The 17,200-nt window shown below is 32.4% G+C and overlaps 3 protein-coding genes across 5 annotated transcripts; 2 read left to right on the forward strand and 1 right to left on the reverse strand.

The window, feature by feature from the left end:
• The first annotated feature begins 8,009 nt into the window (after positions 1-8,009).
• On the forward strand, positions 8,010-14,500 carry AkhR (Adipokinetic hormone receptor). Of its 2 annotated transcripts, XM_015336292.2 has the most exons (7): positions 8,010-9,080; positions 9,191-9,398; positions 9,551-9,645; positions 9,849-10,147; positions 10,232-10,375; positions 10,461-10,581; positions 14,360-14,500. In XM_015336292.2, exons 1-6 carry the CDS (start codon positions 8,797-8,799, stop codon positions 10,559-10,561), a joined length of 1,131 nt encoding a protein of 376 aa, XP_015191778.1. In that variant the 5' UTR covers positions 8,010-8,796; the 3' UTR covers positions 10,562-10,581; positions 14,360-14,500. The 2 variants fall into 2 exon arrangements, with proteins under 2 accessions (XP_015191778.1, XP_015191777.1); XM_015336291.2 differs by lacking the exon at positions 14,360-14,500 and having other exon boundaries at positions 8,011-9,080; positions 10,461-10,665.
• Positions 10,821-14,873, forward strand: sage (salivary gland-expressed bHLH). The gene is made up of 4 exons (XM_089175163.1): positions 10,821-11,839; positions 12,010-12,226; positions 12,608-12,811; positions 14,360-14,873. Exons 1-4 carry the CDS (start codon positions 11,792-11,794, stop codon positions 14,770-14,772), a joined length of 882 nt encoding a protein of 293 aa, XP_089031289.1. The 5' UTR covers positions 10,821-11,791; the 3' UTR covers positions 14,773-14,873.
• On the reverse strand, positions 14,798-17,076 carry LOC107074652 (RAB6A-GEF complex partner protein 2). Of its 2 annotated transcripts, none has more exons than XM_089175162.1 (7): positions 16,871-17,076; positions 16,514-16,729; positions 16,328-16,449; positions 16,137-16,244; positions 15,892-16,041; positions 15,663-15,775; positions 14,798-15,585 (listed from the first exon to the last, which is right to left on the reverse strand). In XM_089175162.1, exons 2-7 carry the CDS (start codon positions 16,633-16,635, stop codon positions 15,055-15,057), a joined length of 1,146 nt encoding a protein of 381 aa, XP_089031288.1. In that variant the 5' UTR covers positions 16,636-16,729; positions 16,871-17,076; the 3' UTR covers positions 14,798-15,054. The 2 variants fall into 2 exon arrangements, with proteins under 2 accessions (XP_089031288.1, XP_015191780.1); XM_015336294.2 differs by having other exon boundaries at positions 16,867-17,075.
• Positions 17,077-17,200: the final 124 nt, after the last annotated feature.

Genomic DNA, 17,200 nt, shown 5'->3' on the forward strand with positions numbered 1-17,200 from the left:
CGTCTAAAAATTTGTTAGTCACCTTTTATTTCTACTGTTATTTAAATATTTTTTAGTATCAGAATCAGTTTAGGTAATATCAATAAAAGTAAACATAATACAAATTACATTTGTTTAATAATTGTATATCTATTAATATAATTGAAATATTAAACAATGATTTAATTATTGAATAACAATAATTAACTTTTATAGAGTACAATACGCCAGTCTAATGGTGGATTTCGAAGAGGATGATGCACCATATTTGTACTTCATGCTTTTAAACTACAATATACATTTTTATCGATAAATTAACAATTAATTAAAATACTGTTCGAATATTCTAATGTATTGTACTAATATTAAGGATTTTGTATTGTTTCAACGTTTCTGTTCAATGATGACTTTGAATTTCTTATTTTTATCTAATAAAATATCAGATTGAAATTATTTAATATTCCAAGTGCATTAATAAATATATATAATTTTTAAATAAATGCATTTTTTCTATTATTCTTACATGAATAGGTATTAAATTTATTCCGATTCACACATACACCTGCGTACAACTAACACACAAAAACCATTCATAATCTTGTTTAACTATCGATCTAAAGTAACTTTTATCTCACTCTTCCTCTCTCTCTTTTCGTGTCATATCATAAAATTTTATCGTTACCATCGTTGAAAAAGTTTCCTTAAAAAAAAAAAAGTACACAAATTGAATGAAATAAAAAAAAAAAAACAAAAAAAAAATAATCATTTGTTTAACATACAAAGTACCGTGTCAGGTTAATCAACGGGATAAAAAAAGAAAAATGTAATCAATCTATTCTTTTAACGATTTCGAATTTTGTAGTTTGTACGGCATGGTAAGAGTGCATGTAAACAAGTTTTCTCTCTCTCTCTCTCTCTCTCTCTCTCGACTGCTTGCTTGCTTGCTTGCTTGCTTGCTCGCTTGGTGAACACGGTAGCCCAAACTACAGGACTACATTTAAGTATAGAGTTACTAATGGATATACCGGTGAAGCTATAACACAAATAGCCTGCAGGCTTGCTGTCCCGTCGATAGAGAGACGAGAGAACGATGCTAACGACAAACAAGCTCTATAGCGACATAAATTGTTCTGTAGAAAATCGAGACGCGAAAACCGAATACTCCGCCCATTGTTTCTCGTTACGCTCGCTACTTCTATATATATATGTATCTCACTGCGTGCACGCATTCGCATTTATATGCGGAAACGTGAGAATTTTGTTCGTACCTTTTTTTTCTTTTTTTTTCTTTTTCTTTTTTCCACCCTCAACACAACATTGATAGTTTGATTTGTTTGGGGTTTGACAAAATCGAATCGATCAACCTCCAATTCCTAACAACAATCAATTAATATTAGGATGAATCCAATGTTCGTGTGATTTTCTTTTATTTTTCTAAAGTAAATTCTACAAAAACAACCCATTATGCAATTTCAAAATAAAGCTTCAATACAATAAACGTACGAATTTTGATTCAGTCTAACATATATGTATGTACACATATATACGAATGAATGATAGCAGGAAACCATTTGATCAGGATCACTTAATTTTCGTGTAACTATTTATAGAAAAATGTTGTTCTACGTAATATCGAATTTTCGTTTGCACTTAAACTTACATGAGATTATCGTTAACGATAATATCCCGACGATATCAATCCTGACCAACCATGACGAATATATCCGGACTAAATCTAAACGGTATCGAACGTTCAATAATGTTGTGAGTAACTGACCATCAAATAGATTTCCATTTACACTATTAGATTATCTATCTATCTATCGTGTTCTGATCAAAATATAAAGATCATCTTATTTTTTAATAACTTTTAATGAAAATATCATTATAATATTAATAATAATAATTTAATAATAATAAGGACAAAGATATGATAAATTAAAAACAGATTTATGATTTCGTGTGGTAAAGAACATATTTAGCGAATGTAAAGAAGATAAGGATTTAAATAGAAATAAAATGAAAATACTGAATGTGGAAAATATTATTATCAAAGAAACATTCGGCCATTTAGGGTGGTGAGGGTGGGGGGTGTGGGTAGGACATATTAAAAGGACTTTATCGTAAACGTTCAGTCTCTGTTGAAACAAAAGGAGAGATAGGGAAAAGCGCTAGAGAAAACCCTATACAAAAGGGTACAAATTATTTACAACAACAAGATTTCGAGTCACGGCCGGAAGTTATAGGTAAGTTTTCTCCGTGCGCTTGGTGGCAGGAACGCGAGTGCTCTTCCATGCTTTGCCTATCGCACCGTTAACGAGAACAGAGGACGCCCATTACAGACGTACTTTTCTGCTGAGGGCCATTCAAACTCGTTGAAAGACATAGTGCAAAGCGGCACAATTCCTCAGAGTTGGTGATGCTGGATGAGGACGAATGGAGGAGGAGGAGGAGGAAGAGGAAAGAAGAAAATGTAAAGGTTAAGGCAAGTAACTGAACGAATTCAAATTCACAAGTATGCTTTTTAACGTTAAACACAATACCGAAATCCTTCCAACTCCCCCCTATTCCTGCGAAATTTGCAAACAACTATGAGGGCCTTTGGCTAATTGACGCTCGGAGTCGATGATTCGCATAAATCTTGTGGACGGCACTTGATACGCGTACATGCGCATGATTTATGCACACATCGAGATAAGATCGATCCATGGTTTGACAGTGTCTCCAACTTGCTCGATAATATTGAATAGCAATAGCGTAACTATGCAAATGATATATCTCTTCGAGAATAAATCGTACGATGAAAAATAGGGAAAATACTTTAACGAATGAAATTATACGATTGCCATTTACTTTTTTGTTATGTAAACGAGAAAAAAGGAAAAAGAAAAAGAGAGAGAAAACGATAAAGGAAAAAAAAAGAAAGAAAGAAAGAAAGAAAGAAAAAGAGAGAAAAGAGTGCAACGCGAGAGAAGAGGAAAGAGGAGGGTAACTCGCGGTTCTGCCGAGCGCGAAATTACACCTTCGTTTTCTTCTTCGTGAGACCCTTTTTGCACTCTCGTCTTTTACGTGGAACACTCCTCCCATTCTACCGTCCAGTAATTTCTCGCGCATTTTCCATCAACGGGATGTTAATTCATCTTTCGACATACTATTCCATACAGTGTGAATCTCGCTAACGATAAAGGAAAAGCCATTGTGAATTTCCTTTCGGTTTTTTCTTTTCGATCGCGAAACATTTATTCATAAATTTAATCGAGAAATTATAATAACTTTTTTTAACAAAATACTTTTTCTATACGTATATAATTATCGTATCTTGGTATTCGTATAAATAAATATTCGCAAAACAATACACTCGCTCATTTAATGTCCTTTGATTATCATTCGACGAATAATAGTAACGGAAAGTAGTATATATCAACGAAATAAGGGACAAAATCTCTAGAGTTAAAACAGAAGAGAAGAAGAGAGCTTTTAGTGAAATACATCACGATCGTTCTAATTAATTCCATTAGCTTGTTTTCCCAGATAAATTTGTGTTGTTCATTCTCGAATTTGACTTCGACGCGCATTGAGTTAGACTCTTGAACCGTGTGAAGCCAAAAACAAACCCCTTGCTTACTACCTAAACAAAACCTTTTGCGTCTATCGAGGTCAATGATAAAAGACGCTCTATAAAAAGATTGATCTTTTTTTCTTTTTTTGGTTCCTTTTAGTTCTTTTACGAGTTCCTTTGAGAATTGTGCTAGAAAACGTATTACATAAAAGGCAAAGATGCAACGAACTGACTATAAGATAAAAAACAAAGAAAATACTGTAGAATACTATGGACGAATAATATAAAGGATAATTTAGAAACAAAATATCTCGGCTGGATTAAACTCAAGGAGGAAAGCAAGAAGAAGAAGAAGAAAAAGTAAAATGAAAAGGAGAAAAATCGCCAATAGAGAAGTTGAAACATAAAAAAAAGAAATAAAAAGAAAAGCCAAACCGTTCTCGCTAAAGATTCGTAGTACTACGGCCCTTTGCGACATTCGTTTTACAAGGGAAAGAATTTTCGTTAGGTAAGGTAAAAGCAACACGGTTCTAACAGGATTGGTCGGTAACAACGGATAAACGAAATACGCTTTACTTATTTTCAAGGATTACCACGCGCTAGAATTTGGTGTTAGTAAGAAATGAAGAAAAGTTCTCGAAGAGAAAAGTTGAAGTGAGTCGTGAGAACGGTGAAAATCCCCCTTGACAGAATACGAACGAGCTAGAAGAGACCCGTTTTAATACCTACTGCACACAATACCCCCGCCCTATCTCAATTTGTTCCTTTATCAGTCAACATTTACCCTCGCTTGCCTTCCTCTCCTTATTCCACCCTTTTCATTTCAACCTCCTGCCCTCCCCCTCCCCCTCGTGTTTGCGATTAATTATGTCTTATTAAATGCTTAAGCCGTTACTAGCGATTCGCTTGAGATACTTCATTAAATATAAAAATATTCTCGTTGAGTTGTATGTTATTGAAAAAAAATGAACGCTAGAAATAAAGAAGAAGAATCAAAATATAATGATGTAAGAGAATTCTTCCTTGTAATCGCGATTCAAATAAAACAAATTCATCGTAGAGTTTTTATTTTCGCAAATGTATCGTCTTAAAAGATACTCGCGTTCTAAAACTTTACTTTCCTTAACTTTATTATCGATGTAACAAGGGGAAAAAAAGTAAGAGAGAAACGTCGTGATTTGGCTTATCCCCGCGCCCTACTAGTTCTGTACTTAATCCTCGTAAGATATACGTGTGGCACATAGTAATTTACTTTATGAAGCTTTTCCTCCAACGCGGGGTCATCACTTTCTCCCTTTTATATCGACCTTTGTGCTTAACCCCACTCTCTTTTTTTTCTTTCTCTATTTATCTCTCCCTTTTTCTCCCTCTCTCTCTTTCTATCTCGGTAGTTCTCATAAGCCGTAATAACCAGGCCGACGCCGAAGAACGATGTCGACAATGATAAACGTCTTTACTTGCTACGCCTGCGAAAAGCAGAAGAAGACACCGTCGTGTTACCTACCGCTCGAGGACAGAGAAAACGCAAAGATATTGCACGACCTGCGGCACGAAAGACTAAAAGAGGAAGAACTAATGTGACGGTGATATAAAGTGACTTATGGAGCCAAACGGAAACTTTCGATTGCCTAAGGGAAAATTGCGGCGAACCGCCAAACACGTTCGTTCATTCTATACTATATTCCTTCTTTATATAAATATATATATATATATATGTTATTGCATATATGTGCATTTATAGATCGAATACTCTTCTTCAATTTTTTCCTTCTTATGCTGCGCGGATAACATCGATAATAACGCTATTTCCAACTGACGGACCGCACGAACGGTCATCGAAATAGTTGGCAACAAACCCATCTCCTTTTTATTTTACATTGTTACATTTGTATTCATATAAATGCATCGCTATTCGGTGACCTGCCAAATCCAGAAAATTTAGATCGCTACCAAATCTGACTATTTTATTAGCATACTTCACAAATATACACATATGTGTGTGTGTGTGTGTGTGTGTGTGTGTGTGTGTGTGTGTGTGTGTGTGTGTGTGTGTGTGTGTGTGTGTGTGTGTGTGTGTGTGTGTGTGTGTGTGTGTGTGTGTGTGTGTGTGTGTGTGTGTGTGTGTGTGTGTGTGTGTGTGTGTGTGTGTGTGTGTGTGTGTGTGTGTGTGTGTGTGTGTGTGTGCCTACTATAATGTAATGCGCTTTTTTTATTTCTCTCTCTCTCTCTTTTTTCCTCAAACACACCTACACATGCATACACATACGACCTTTTCGTCTCTATCTCTCGAAATCGAAATCTTTTATTATATATTTATAAAAAATGAAAAATCAATGAAATAGAAATGCATTCAGAAAATGTCTACATACGATGAAAGAAATATTAATATATTGATTATAAATAATAAAAACCCTCTTTTTCTTTCCTGAATGAAATATATATATATATATATATATATATATATATATATATGTAACTTTTAAAAAATTCTATTTTTAAAACAGTACGATTATGTGTCTTGCAAATCATTTATCTATTCATGCATTTCCTTACATAATGGGTGTCCCAGTTTTATTCCGCAACATTTGATCGGCATATTATATAAGTAAAAATAAGAAAATAACGTTATATAAATGTGAATTTTTAAAAGCATCATTAAAAAATAATTATAACAAAAATAAGAAAAGGATGGTATTCCGTCGAACCCAACATAAGAAAAGCTATATTTATTTGAATATCTAACGATAATGTATTCAAACTTCATTTTTTATCTGAAAGATTAACTACACAGTCTTTTTTAGATTACCTACAAAATGATTTGCAATTAATATTGATAAAAGATATTTCCATTATTATTTATAAATTCAATTAAATGATTTTTTTCCTGTAAGGCAATGATTAAATAAATATTACCCTCAATAATGGATAAGTCAAAAAAGAACCAATTCCATTTGTCCCTAAGATCATTATATATTACGTCAATGTATTTTTACTTGTGAAAAAGAAAAAGAAAAAGTTTATCAGACACAAATTAATAAGCGTCTAGAATGAATGCAAAAAAAAAATCGTGACGTACTTACTGCAATTATGGAATATGAAGAAGAAATAAGTAACGCAATAAATTCTATTCATCGTGGATGTCAGTCTTGCATTCATAACGACAGACAATATTTTGAAATAGAATTATTCTTAAGTAGTATCGAACAAAAAAATAGTCCGTTTCCATTTCGCATTTATATTATAATTTTTTGTATAAATTATCTTAAAATACTCGTATAACATTATATATTTTTTTTCTTATATTTATTTATAAAATACATATGTTAATAAAATTGTGCGCAAAAAATATATTAAAACGTTCGGTATATTTCTTCTTTGACATATAATAAAATGTATAATAAAAAATAAAAATATAAATCATCTCTTTCTTATCTACTAATTAGATATTTTATATGCTTCATTTGCAATTTATAAGAGAAAAAAAATAAAAAAATGTATGTAAGTTGAGATAACTCGTAATTTTTCCACTTATGTGACAACTTGACCTAACGAAGAAGAACACGCCTATTTAATTGTACCTACTTAGTTAGCAATTCTAAACGAACAGATGAATATCAACGAGTTTATATATGTTGATCGAATAAAATTGTATCTTGAACGATATATTAGACTTTTACTAGTGTATTTCTAATTTATTAACCACACTATATTATCTATTGTTTTATACGATTCTCAATGATGTATTAAAAAGATAATCTTTATGATTGGTTCACCTACATTTTTTTCAACATATAAGAAGAAGAAAAAGATCGTGGAATTGGTCATAAAAATATTAAAGGGAAATAAAATAAAAAAGAAAATTAACAATGATAAATCGTTTCATTTGTATTGAAATATTTTCAAGAAAAAAAAAGGTCGATCTTAATCAAATGATGTGTGAAAACTTACATTAATTAAGAATAAAAACTTTCTCCAAATCGAACGAATGAATCGAAGTCCACGATCGAGTAAAAACGACCAAGGTCGTACTAACGATCGACTAGTTGATAAAAAATAGAATAAAAAACGAAAACTAGTCGATTGCTGACATAACGAAAGATGCAAACTGGATGATTGTTTCCTTCATTGTAATAGCTTTATGAATATTTTTTAGGTACATATACATATACTTATATACATGTATTTAAGTGTATAAGCGTGCAAAGGTTGAATCATTTGCATTTTTTTTCCTTGACTTTGAAATTATACGATTAAAATGTAATACTTCATTTAATATATACAAATGGTTTTCAACAAATAAAAGATTAATGACTTTATTATCATTTCCGGATATTTTTAAATCATTAACAAAAAATGTCACATTATCGTTGAGTACCATGATAAAGGGGATGACACGAATATATGATTGTCGCAAATATCTAAACCAGTGTTTAGGACAAAAATAGTGTGAAGCATGAGGAAATAATACTAGCACTTTTTATTTAACAAGAAATAACATTGGTCACTTCAATCGTGATCCTCTCATTGATCCTTGACACTTCGACGTATGAAAAAAAACGTAACTCTACAAGCGAATAGAATTAATAAATCATTTAGTAATACATCGTTGAAGAGAATAATAACATGAGATCATAATTCATTTATCGACGAAGTTACTCGTGCGCGTTACAGAGACAAAAAGGAAAAAAAGAAAAAATAAAGATAAAAAGAAGGAACATGATGACTTCGCATTTGAGAAATCGGTGTCCATGCGACGACACATCGTGCGGTGTTTTCGTTAAAAGTTCTCGAGACTTTTTGGAATGACTCGCAAAACTTGTTCGAAAAGTAGATACGATATACTAGTTTTTGGTTTGGTTTAGATTTTTTGCTTTCTTTTAGATGTGGACAACTTTTTTAAAAGTGGACTGCAAAAGATGCACCGACCAGTTCGTAAAAAATATTTATAAATTCCAAAGTGAGAACTAGTGATTCCCTCTTTCCTTTCATTTTAAGAAAAGAAGATTTCACAAATTCTTGGATATATATATTGTATTTATATATGTATTATACCAATAAAGTTATATCTACTTAGAACGGAAGTTGATATAAATATTCAATTAGCAAAGTCTTCGGTCGCACTTTTGTTCACGTGTTATTCGTAGGTTCGCGATCGTGGTGAAAACTTATTCGAAATAGTGCGGTTGTTTGTCGAGAAAAAAAATCGATTCGAAATATTATCCTGTGTCCAAAGAAAAAAAATAAAACAATGAAACAAAATGAACGAGACAACGAATTCGTCTTTTACAACTGTTAATAAAGAAGAAGAAGAAGATACCAGAGACGAGTACCTAGCTAAATGGGAAATAGTGCTATTAGCGAATATATTAATTTTCACCATCTTCGGAAATAGTTTGGTATTGTTGTCCTTATATTTAAGAAGATATCGTGCCCATAAAAAACTCAGTAGGATGTATTTCTTTATTATGAATCTTAGTATAGCAGATTTGTTGACAGGTCTGCTCGACGTTCTACCACAGCTCGCTTGGGATATAACATTTAGGTATGTTAATCTTTGATATTATTTGGATCACGTTAGATTCTATTCTACATCATCTAAATGAAGAAATTAATAATGATGATATTAGAGGAGGATATAAAAAAATGAAATAGATTTCAGGGTGGGCTGGTGCTCTGCAAGTTAGTGAAATTCTTTCAACCATTCGGCCTTTATTTGAGCTCTTACATTTTGACAGCAACGGCGATCGATAGATATCACGCAATTTGTCATCCTCTCAGTTATTGCAGCGTAACATCGAGAAAATCTAGAATAATGGTTTATTGCGCTTGGTCCCTCGCATTGATTCTCTGCATACCTCAAGTAAATATGTTTAAATTACGATTGAAAAGGAATTCGTCTATTTTTTTTCTTTTTTTTTTTTACTATTATCTACCATACCTTAACAAATATGAAAAAGAACAGAATTTATCGAACATCGTATACATACCTATAACCGTTATATTAAATTCCAGTTATTCGTGTTTTCGTATCAAGAAGTAATGCCAAAAATTTGGGACTGCTGGGCAACTTTTGACATTAAGTTTGGTGAAAGAGCGTACGTCACGTGGTAAGCGATATTCCGTTTGCTTTTATCTTTCTTACCTTTCCGTACTTCCCTTATTTCTTCCTTCCTTCACTTCTTTATTTCTTTCTTTCTTTCTTTCTTTCACCTTCTATTATCATTTCCCTCGAATCAAGATTTACTTTGCTTCTCATTATTACAAGAGAACGTAAACGCGGAAGAAACTTTAGAGTTCATTCTTAACATAGGTACAGTCTAATGGTCTTTCTCTTACCATTCATCGTTCTCGTATATACCTACGTTGGAATCTGTGTTGGTGTGTGGCGAAGTAATAAAATGTCCGGTACCATGGACGATAAAGCGTACATTAGAAGTATCAGCAATTATTCTCGTAATCGAAGTACATTCATTTCTAAGGCAATGATCAATACCGTTAAGCAAACTATAGCTGTAATCACTCTCTATGCTCTAACAAGTATTCCGTTTATTGGATGCGAACTTTGGATGACCTGGGATACCGAAGCTTCCAAAACATCTTTCGCAAATGGTAAATAAAATTTCTCTTATACGAATCTTAAGAAAAATGTTTTATCGTTAATTATTTAAAGATTTTTTGTTTCATTTTTTTCAGGTCCCGCGTTCACGATCCTAGCCCTTTTAAACAGTTTAACCAGCTGCGTTAATCCATGGATATATTTATCATTTAATCGAGAACTACGTCAGACGCTAATGAATTATTTCTGCAATCGTAATGAGCATTCGCAGAAATATTACGGTATAAAAATTCTTCGAAGCCCTTATCGCGCTTGCACAACCGAACGATAATGTTTTCGCAAAAATATAAAACCCAATATTTACAGGTCAGAGAATGATGCGTCGCAGTGACTCGAACGACACGTCGACGAGGATATCGCTGATGTCCAGGATATCGCGATATACTAGTTCAATAATTCCACGTTAACGAAGAGGACTCAACGATATGTATGAGTCAAATAAAATCAAAATGCACATTCTCTCGTCTCTTTTTGACGATAGGAACAATTGTGTCGTTGGAGAAGATATTAATTAGCTTTTTATCATGATCGATACGTTAAGGAAATATTTTTCTTTTTTTCTTTTTTAATTTTTATACCACTCCGTGTATAAATGCAACTCTAGCAAATAGGTCCTTCATTTACAATTTTTGTACTTTTTATATAAATATCCATTACACATATGCATTACACTTGAAAGCTCATAAAAATTCAAAACCGATGTATAATAATATTATATATTATATATACGTAAGTGTGTATTTGCGTTTAAATAAGAATTTATATATGCACAGTATATATATATATTATTATAGGTACATGATGTACATGCTTGTTTTGCGTAGTAAAATGATGCGAAAAAGATTCGATTTGAAGCGTGCTCACGTTGAAGCATTTTTGAGAACGTTTTCAACTCCGTAATTTCCATCGTTTCCTCTTTTCAACGAACGACATTCTTACCGAACTGTTATACTTACACGGTTCTGCCTCATTAGTATTTCTATCGAACGAGCGTCTATTATGTTTCGATGTTTGTATTCCCCATGTTTATACCGATCATCTCAGGGATTCTCACGGCGATGATAATGTCCCACACCAGGAGCGTACACTGACATCAAATCATTATTTTTCTCGTATATTTTTCGTTAAACATGAAAAAGAGTAGGAGAAGAAATGTCCCCTTAAAAATATCTTAATTAACCTAATTGCCATTATCTCGATCTTTTTATCTATGAATATATTATTCGAAATGTGATACTGGACTCATTTTAAATAATGTTAAAAATAAGAAAATAAGAAAAAGTAAAAAAAATGGAAACACAACAATGTTGATACTTTCCTGGTAAAGTAAACAATGCACTCGGCACGTCGAAAGAACTCAATACAGCAATGAATGAGAACCCCTTTACGGAACACCTGAATACTTAATAAACGGATAAAATTAACATTAATAACGACTGTCTGTGCCCGATCCACATTTTATCCGAGGACAAACGAGAACGACGATCGTCCAAGATATATTCCATACGAGGGCGTCATTTGAGGTGGACTAACTCTCTCTCTCTAGTTTTTCATTCTTCGTTGGGGTGCAGCAGTGAAAATTCGAAAGACCTTCTTCATACGAAACAGTTGGCCCACGACGTCTGATTTCATCTGGAATGGAACAGAATCCGGAAAGATATCCGAACGAATTATCGAGAAACGAGGTACTATCATTTACGACTTCACTTGCGATCGAAACTATGCTTTTATATCGGTCAAGAGGCAATAGAAAAAGTACAAAAGGAAAGATGAGACAAATAGATAGATAGTTAGTTAGATAGACAGATAGATATACATAGAGAAGAAGAAAAGGGGGAATATATTTCTTTTTCAGTCCGAAAATGAGAGCAACGACGAGGATTACGCGCGTTCACCTATTTTACTCGATCTAGATGAAAATTCAAAGCAACAAGAGCTACGAGAATTGGAACATGAACGAGATCGCGAACGACAACGGCAGGACGTCGTCAACCAGCAAGAAATGATTTTACCGAATGTACTATCGACAGCCGATCAACACCTACAGGATCAATTATCGCAAAGTGCATCAGGTACCTTTCGAGTGATTCAACGTATTGCTCGTCGTGGTATATTCGACGGATCTTGGTAATCAACGAAATGGAAGAAAACGGTTGGTTTAGCGAACGAACGATCGATGCTCCTCTTCTATTCGCTTCTTCGCAATTAACTTAAAAGAATCAAATGTGCCTTATTTCGTAAAGAGATTATCGCACTCTTCGGGATTATCGTTTAGAAAAATAACCCTCTGGGAGAAGAAAGAAAGAAAGAAAAAGAAAAGTCAAATAAAATTCTCAACGTCTCGGCGCTTTCAAAGCGAAGAAGCGAATTAAGGTCCCTCGAATGTCCTCGTCGAATTCGATTCTCGATTTAAAGCTATCGGTAATAGCGTCATTAGATTATTTTTCCTACAGACGATCCTACCGTGATTCGACGTCAATCCTTGAGAAGAAGGTGGCAAGGTCCTAGTAATATCGACGAACGTCAACAGAACTCAGACAATGTGTTAATTATAAGAGTACCGGAACCAGAAATAATAGGTGGCCATCCGCAATTGGAGATACTTCACGAAACGAATATCAGATCGATACAACGTGAACCCTCGCAAACTGAAAAAGGTGAAAATTCTATCGAAATTAGTGGCATCGATATCACGGATGAAACTTTTATAATTGTCGTGATAATAATTATTTCATTGGTGCATTTATTTTTAAATATAAGTTTATTCGAAATCTCGCGAAATAAATTCAACAAAGAGGACTGCTCAACCGTGGCGAATCGAGTTTCTCGTCGTATATTTTAGAAGAAAAAGTATTTTCGGCGGGTAATCTAGCTTGTAATTCTCGCTGCAATAACATTACCCGTAGATTCTTATCACGCGTACGTTGAATTTGTCTTACGAACGTAGAAACGATCTCTTCCCGCGATTTCTCCTCAACGATAGGGTTATCTTCTTTGCGATAAACAAGATACGATCTTGATGTCGTAACATCGATTTCTGCTTTTTCTTCTTCTTCTTCTTCCATGGCATCTTTCTTTTTACTTTTACCCATTATTTGAGAAAATAAATTTATAATCAATTGTGTTATCCAACTGTTCCTCCATCTACTCGAATGCCGTTTGTTTTCGCGATTTATACGTCGATCGTTCATTTTCTCTCTCCTGAACCTATGATTTTCGATCAAATCTATTTCTTTTTCATTTTCTGTCCTGTCAACAGCAACTTCTATGTCAGAACGCTCTACCTTCGTTATAATAATCGATTCTGATGATATTCGTTGAAAATTTTCATCAGTTTCTACAAAAACTTCCCGAAAAAATCCTTTCGAAAGTTCTTCGTTAGACGCATATAAACCGCCATCGTCGTGATTGACCAAAGCCATTTCAATAGATTTTTCCATCAAATTAATTTTTCTCCCTTGATTCTTCGTCCTCAAATTAAAATTAACAGAAAAGTCCTCGTTATCGATAAAATACCTCGTTTTATCACTCGACGTATTTTCCAAGAGAAACATCACGGTCATTTTTTCACGAGTATGAGGCAATGGATTTTTAAAATACTGTACATCATTTAATCTCGTCCCTAACGAGCATAACGAACGGAAATATAACAAATTATTAAGCAAAAGGACTACAAAAGATATTCACTAACCTTTTCGACTCGACTTCATTTTTAATGAAATTTTGTAAGTAATTTTAAATGAAATTTCAAGATGAAGTTTCAAAATGAAGTTTCTATAGTTCTATTCCATTCAACGTGGTTTATACTTCATACCTTCGTATTATTTACAAAGTTAATGCTACATTCTACGAAATTACAAATTTATTCGACTCAAGTATTTAAGGCATCGTTAATTTTGGATTTTTTTATCATTTATTTTTCACCAAATTCGCTATTCTTTCTCGCCAATGTCATCCATCTTAAAGATTAATGATAAAACAAAAAATATATATATATATATATATATATTAATGAATGATCTATAAACGATATATCGAATATGCAATCGAATTTATTGCTATAAATAAAATAGGAAAAGTTAACGATATGTGAAATACAATTTAATAAAACTAAACTAAAATGATTAATGTGAAACAGAGAATTTACCCGCCGATCGATCAATGCGTACGCAGCAGATTCTATATCCAATTTGTTTTCATTTCAGACTACAAAAAGTCAGCATGCGATCGCGAACGAACGAGAATGAGAGACATGAATCGTGCTTTTGAACTTCTCAGATCAAAGCTTCCGATATGCAAACCTCCAGGAAAAAAATTATCAAAAATTGAATCACTTAGGCATGCTATAACATATATCAGACATTTGCAAAGTTTATTGGAGCCTCAGTATAATTACGTTCCAAATGTATCAGAAAGAACAACGTATTACGGGAATCCTACTGGTGCAATACCCTTCGAAATACATCATCCCAATCGATGGGAATCTTTTAGCTACTATCGTTACGATTATCATACTCCTTACGCCACTCCCTCTCCTCCCAGTTTGACATCATCCTTGCATCCACGATTATCCTGTGATCCAGAGGAACGATCGTTCTCATATGACTCACGACATTGATATATTCAAATAAGAAATATATATATATATATATAATATGTATTTTATTATAATTATATTAAATTGTATTTAAGTTACAATAAAGAAATTAAGTTTTCATATTTCCTTTATTGCTATAACATTTTTATCTATATCTATATACCTATAAACCTATATACATGTGAAATAAATTAAAATATCAAGATTCTCTTATTGTATAAAATCTAAAAAATCTTACGCGCGCGATACTTATGAAATAATTATATTCTGTAATAAAATTAACTATCGTCCAAATTTAAACGGTTAAATAATAATATTATATCTCGTTTGTTGAGCTGTATTTGGCGGAACAGTTGTAGGGTGTATATGAAGAGGTAAATCCCAAATCATCGTTTCAACATCCAACGTCGGAGGCCCATGCCAACTGACCGTGTTTTCAAAAGGCATTTCAACTAATTTCGAGGTAGTTACAAATTCGAAATGTAATCTCCACCTTAAGGTAACCAGTTCTGTCGTAAAATCTGGTGTTACGTGTAACGGTATAGGTAATACCAAATGAGAATATTTCAAACCCAAACACATTTCATGATGTTTGTTATAACTAACTAAAGTTGGTGTTGTAGACTTTCCTCGTCTGTATTCCTCCGCGACATGTTCCTCAGATTGTAAAGCTACGGACACTTGCGCACATGATACAGTAGCATTGGAAAAATCGAATGTACCAACAATATCCTCCCCTAATTTATAAGAATTTTTGAAAAGACAAAATCTAACTACACGCCCACGTCCATTGGTTATATTATAAAAATTTGGACTTCTCCTTGCAGTTAGATTCTAGAAGAATTTGTTTAAATATTTTGATATTATAATATAATTTTGAATATTTTCCTATTAATTTTAAGTTAACTAACCTGAAGAGTTTGAAGCGCTATGTCTAATGGAGTTTCTCTATGCTGTGTTTCCATAAAAGGATTATTGGGACTTAAATCCACGCTATCATTGCATGTCGTTATTTCTGACAACTCTATAAATAAAATAATTTATATAAAAAATAAATAATATACGATTTTTCTTATACATACATAGACATTACAAAAACAGATGTAGGATATATATATGATATAAAATAAAAATAGTTACCGCTTAAAGATAATACTCTAAATGGTACGCGTAGAAGTTTAATAGCTGTGTTCACTCGTTGGGTTCCAATTGTGATTTTATAAGAATATTTTACTGCCTGACCTCTATATGAAGGAGGAGCATCGCTTGGAATTGTTTCTCTATAAACATCTATAAATGAAATAATATATATATTTATATAATTTATCTCATATCATATAATAAATTTAATTATACATATTTATCATGCTATAGTAACAACTTACATGTTTTACTCTCACCAGGCGATAATCTTAAATCGCAGAACAAAATTTTGGGCTTCGTATTTAATATAGCATGACCGTTATCTTGTTGCCATGGTACAAAAGTTGTATCTGTAAAAATCCAAGTATTAATAATCATTCAAGCCTTACTACAATCAACAAATTATATTGTGATAATAATCTTGTATTCTTACTCGCATTTATAGCTGCCAATCTAGCAGTCGTATTTAACCTATCTGAAAGTACCACTTTACTGTTCATAGAACATTGACAATGAATTTGAGCACTGGCCCAAGCAAGACTTTCAAAAATATCACTGTAATCAAATAAATGAACATTATCCTCTTTTATATAAGACTATACGACATAAGCGATAATACCTGTGACTTTGTGATATTTGATGATTTGGATTGGGAGGATTACTAAATGTAACATAACATTCAATGACTTCTCCAGAAAAATATACAGATCCTCTAACGAGTTTAGCAGTAACTTCAATCATGGTTTTCAATGTTTCAATTTACTTAACCTTGCTTATAGAAACCTTTCTTATAACCTCAAAAAAGAGATTATGTTTTATTCATAAAAGAGTAAAACTGTAATAGAAAAAAGAAATTAAAAATATTATATGAAAATAATATAAGAAAAAAGAATATTATTAAACGTTTTAATATTAAAACCAATAAACATTTATTAATGAAACAAAAGTAAAAATATAATGACACATTCGTACCTACATCATCTGTTACTAATAAAATATAACAGTTTTATACACAACAATGCATTTATCAAATTTGACATTGCTAAGTCTTCTTAATAAGTTAAATAATCTATAAGAGTAAGTAAAATTTATTATGGATTACAGTTTTTACATTTTCAAAATATACAATGATGACGTGCTAACCGAATAGGTGCGATTGTTACCAGTGTTACCACTACTTAAAAAAATAAAAATACAGAGAACAAAATTGTCAGTGATTTTGTGAATATTAATTCGAAATACCATCTGTTTATATTAAAAATAAATAGACGTATATTTTATTGGAAGTATTTTTTCTATCTATTAA

Source organism: Polistes dominula, unplaced genomic scaffold, assembly GCF_049000335.1.
Source record: "Polistes dominula isolate Pdom_NZ unplaced genomic scaffold, Pdom_raw_medaka contig_82, whole genome shotgun sequence".
NCBI classification, from domain to species: Eukaryota; Metazoa; Arthropoda; class Insecta; order Hymenoptera; family Vespidae; genus Polistes; species Polistes dominula.

Excerpts from the sequence above, each read along its gene's own strand:
- AkhR (XM_015336292.2), top strand. The coding sequence starts at position 8,797 with ATGAACGAGACAACGAATTCGTCTTTTACAACTGTTAATAAAGAAGAA. Across the intron at positions 9,081-9,190 it reads GCTTGGGATATAACATTTAG|ATTTCAGGGTGGGCTGGTGC; the intron begins GTATGTTAATCT and ends AAAATGAAATAG. Across the intron at positions 9,646-9,848 it reads GAAAGAGCGTACGTCACGTG|GTACAGTCTAATGGTCTTTC; the intron begins GTAAGCGATATT and ends TTCTTAACATAG.
- sage (XM_089175163.1), top strand. The coding sequence starts at position 11,792 with ATGGAACAGAATCCGGAAAGATATCCGAACGAATTATCGAGAAACGAG. Across the intron at positions 11,840-12,009 it reads ACGAATTATCGAGAAACGAG|TCCGAAAATGAGAGCAACGA; the intron begins GTACTATCATTT and ends TTTCTTTTTCAG. Across the intron at positions 12,812-14,359 it reads ACCCTCGCAAACTGAAAAAG|ACTACAAAAAGTCAGCATGC; the intron begins GTGAAAATTCTA and ends TTTTCATTTCAG.
- LOC107074652 (XM_089175162.1), bottom strand. The coding sequence starts at position 16,635 with ATGATTGAAGTTACTGCTAAACTCGTTAGAGGATCTGTATATTTTTCT. Across the intron at positions 16,450-16,513 it reads CAAATATCACAAAGTCACAG|TGATATTTTTGAAAGTCTTG; the intron begins GTATTATCGCTT and ends ATTTGATTACAG. Across the intron at positions 16,042-16,136 it reads GCCTGGTGAGAGTAAAACAT|ATGTTTATAGAGAAACAATT; the intron begins GTAAGTTGTTAC and ends TTTCATTTATAG.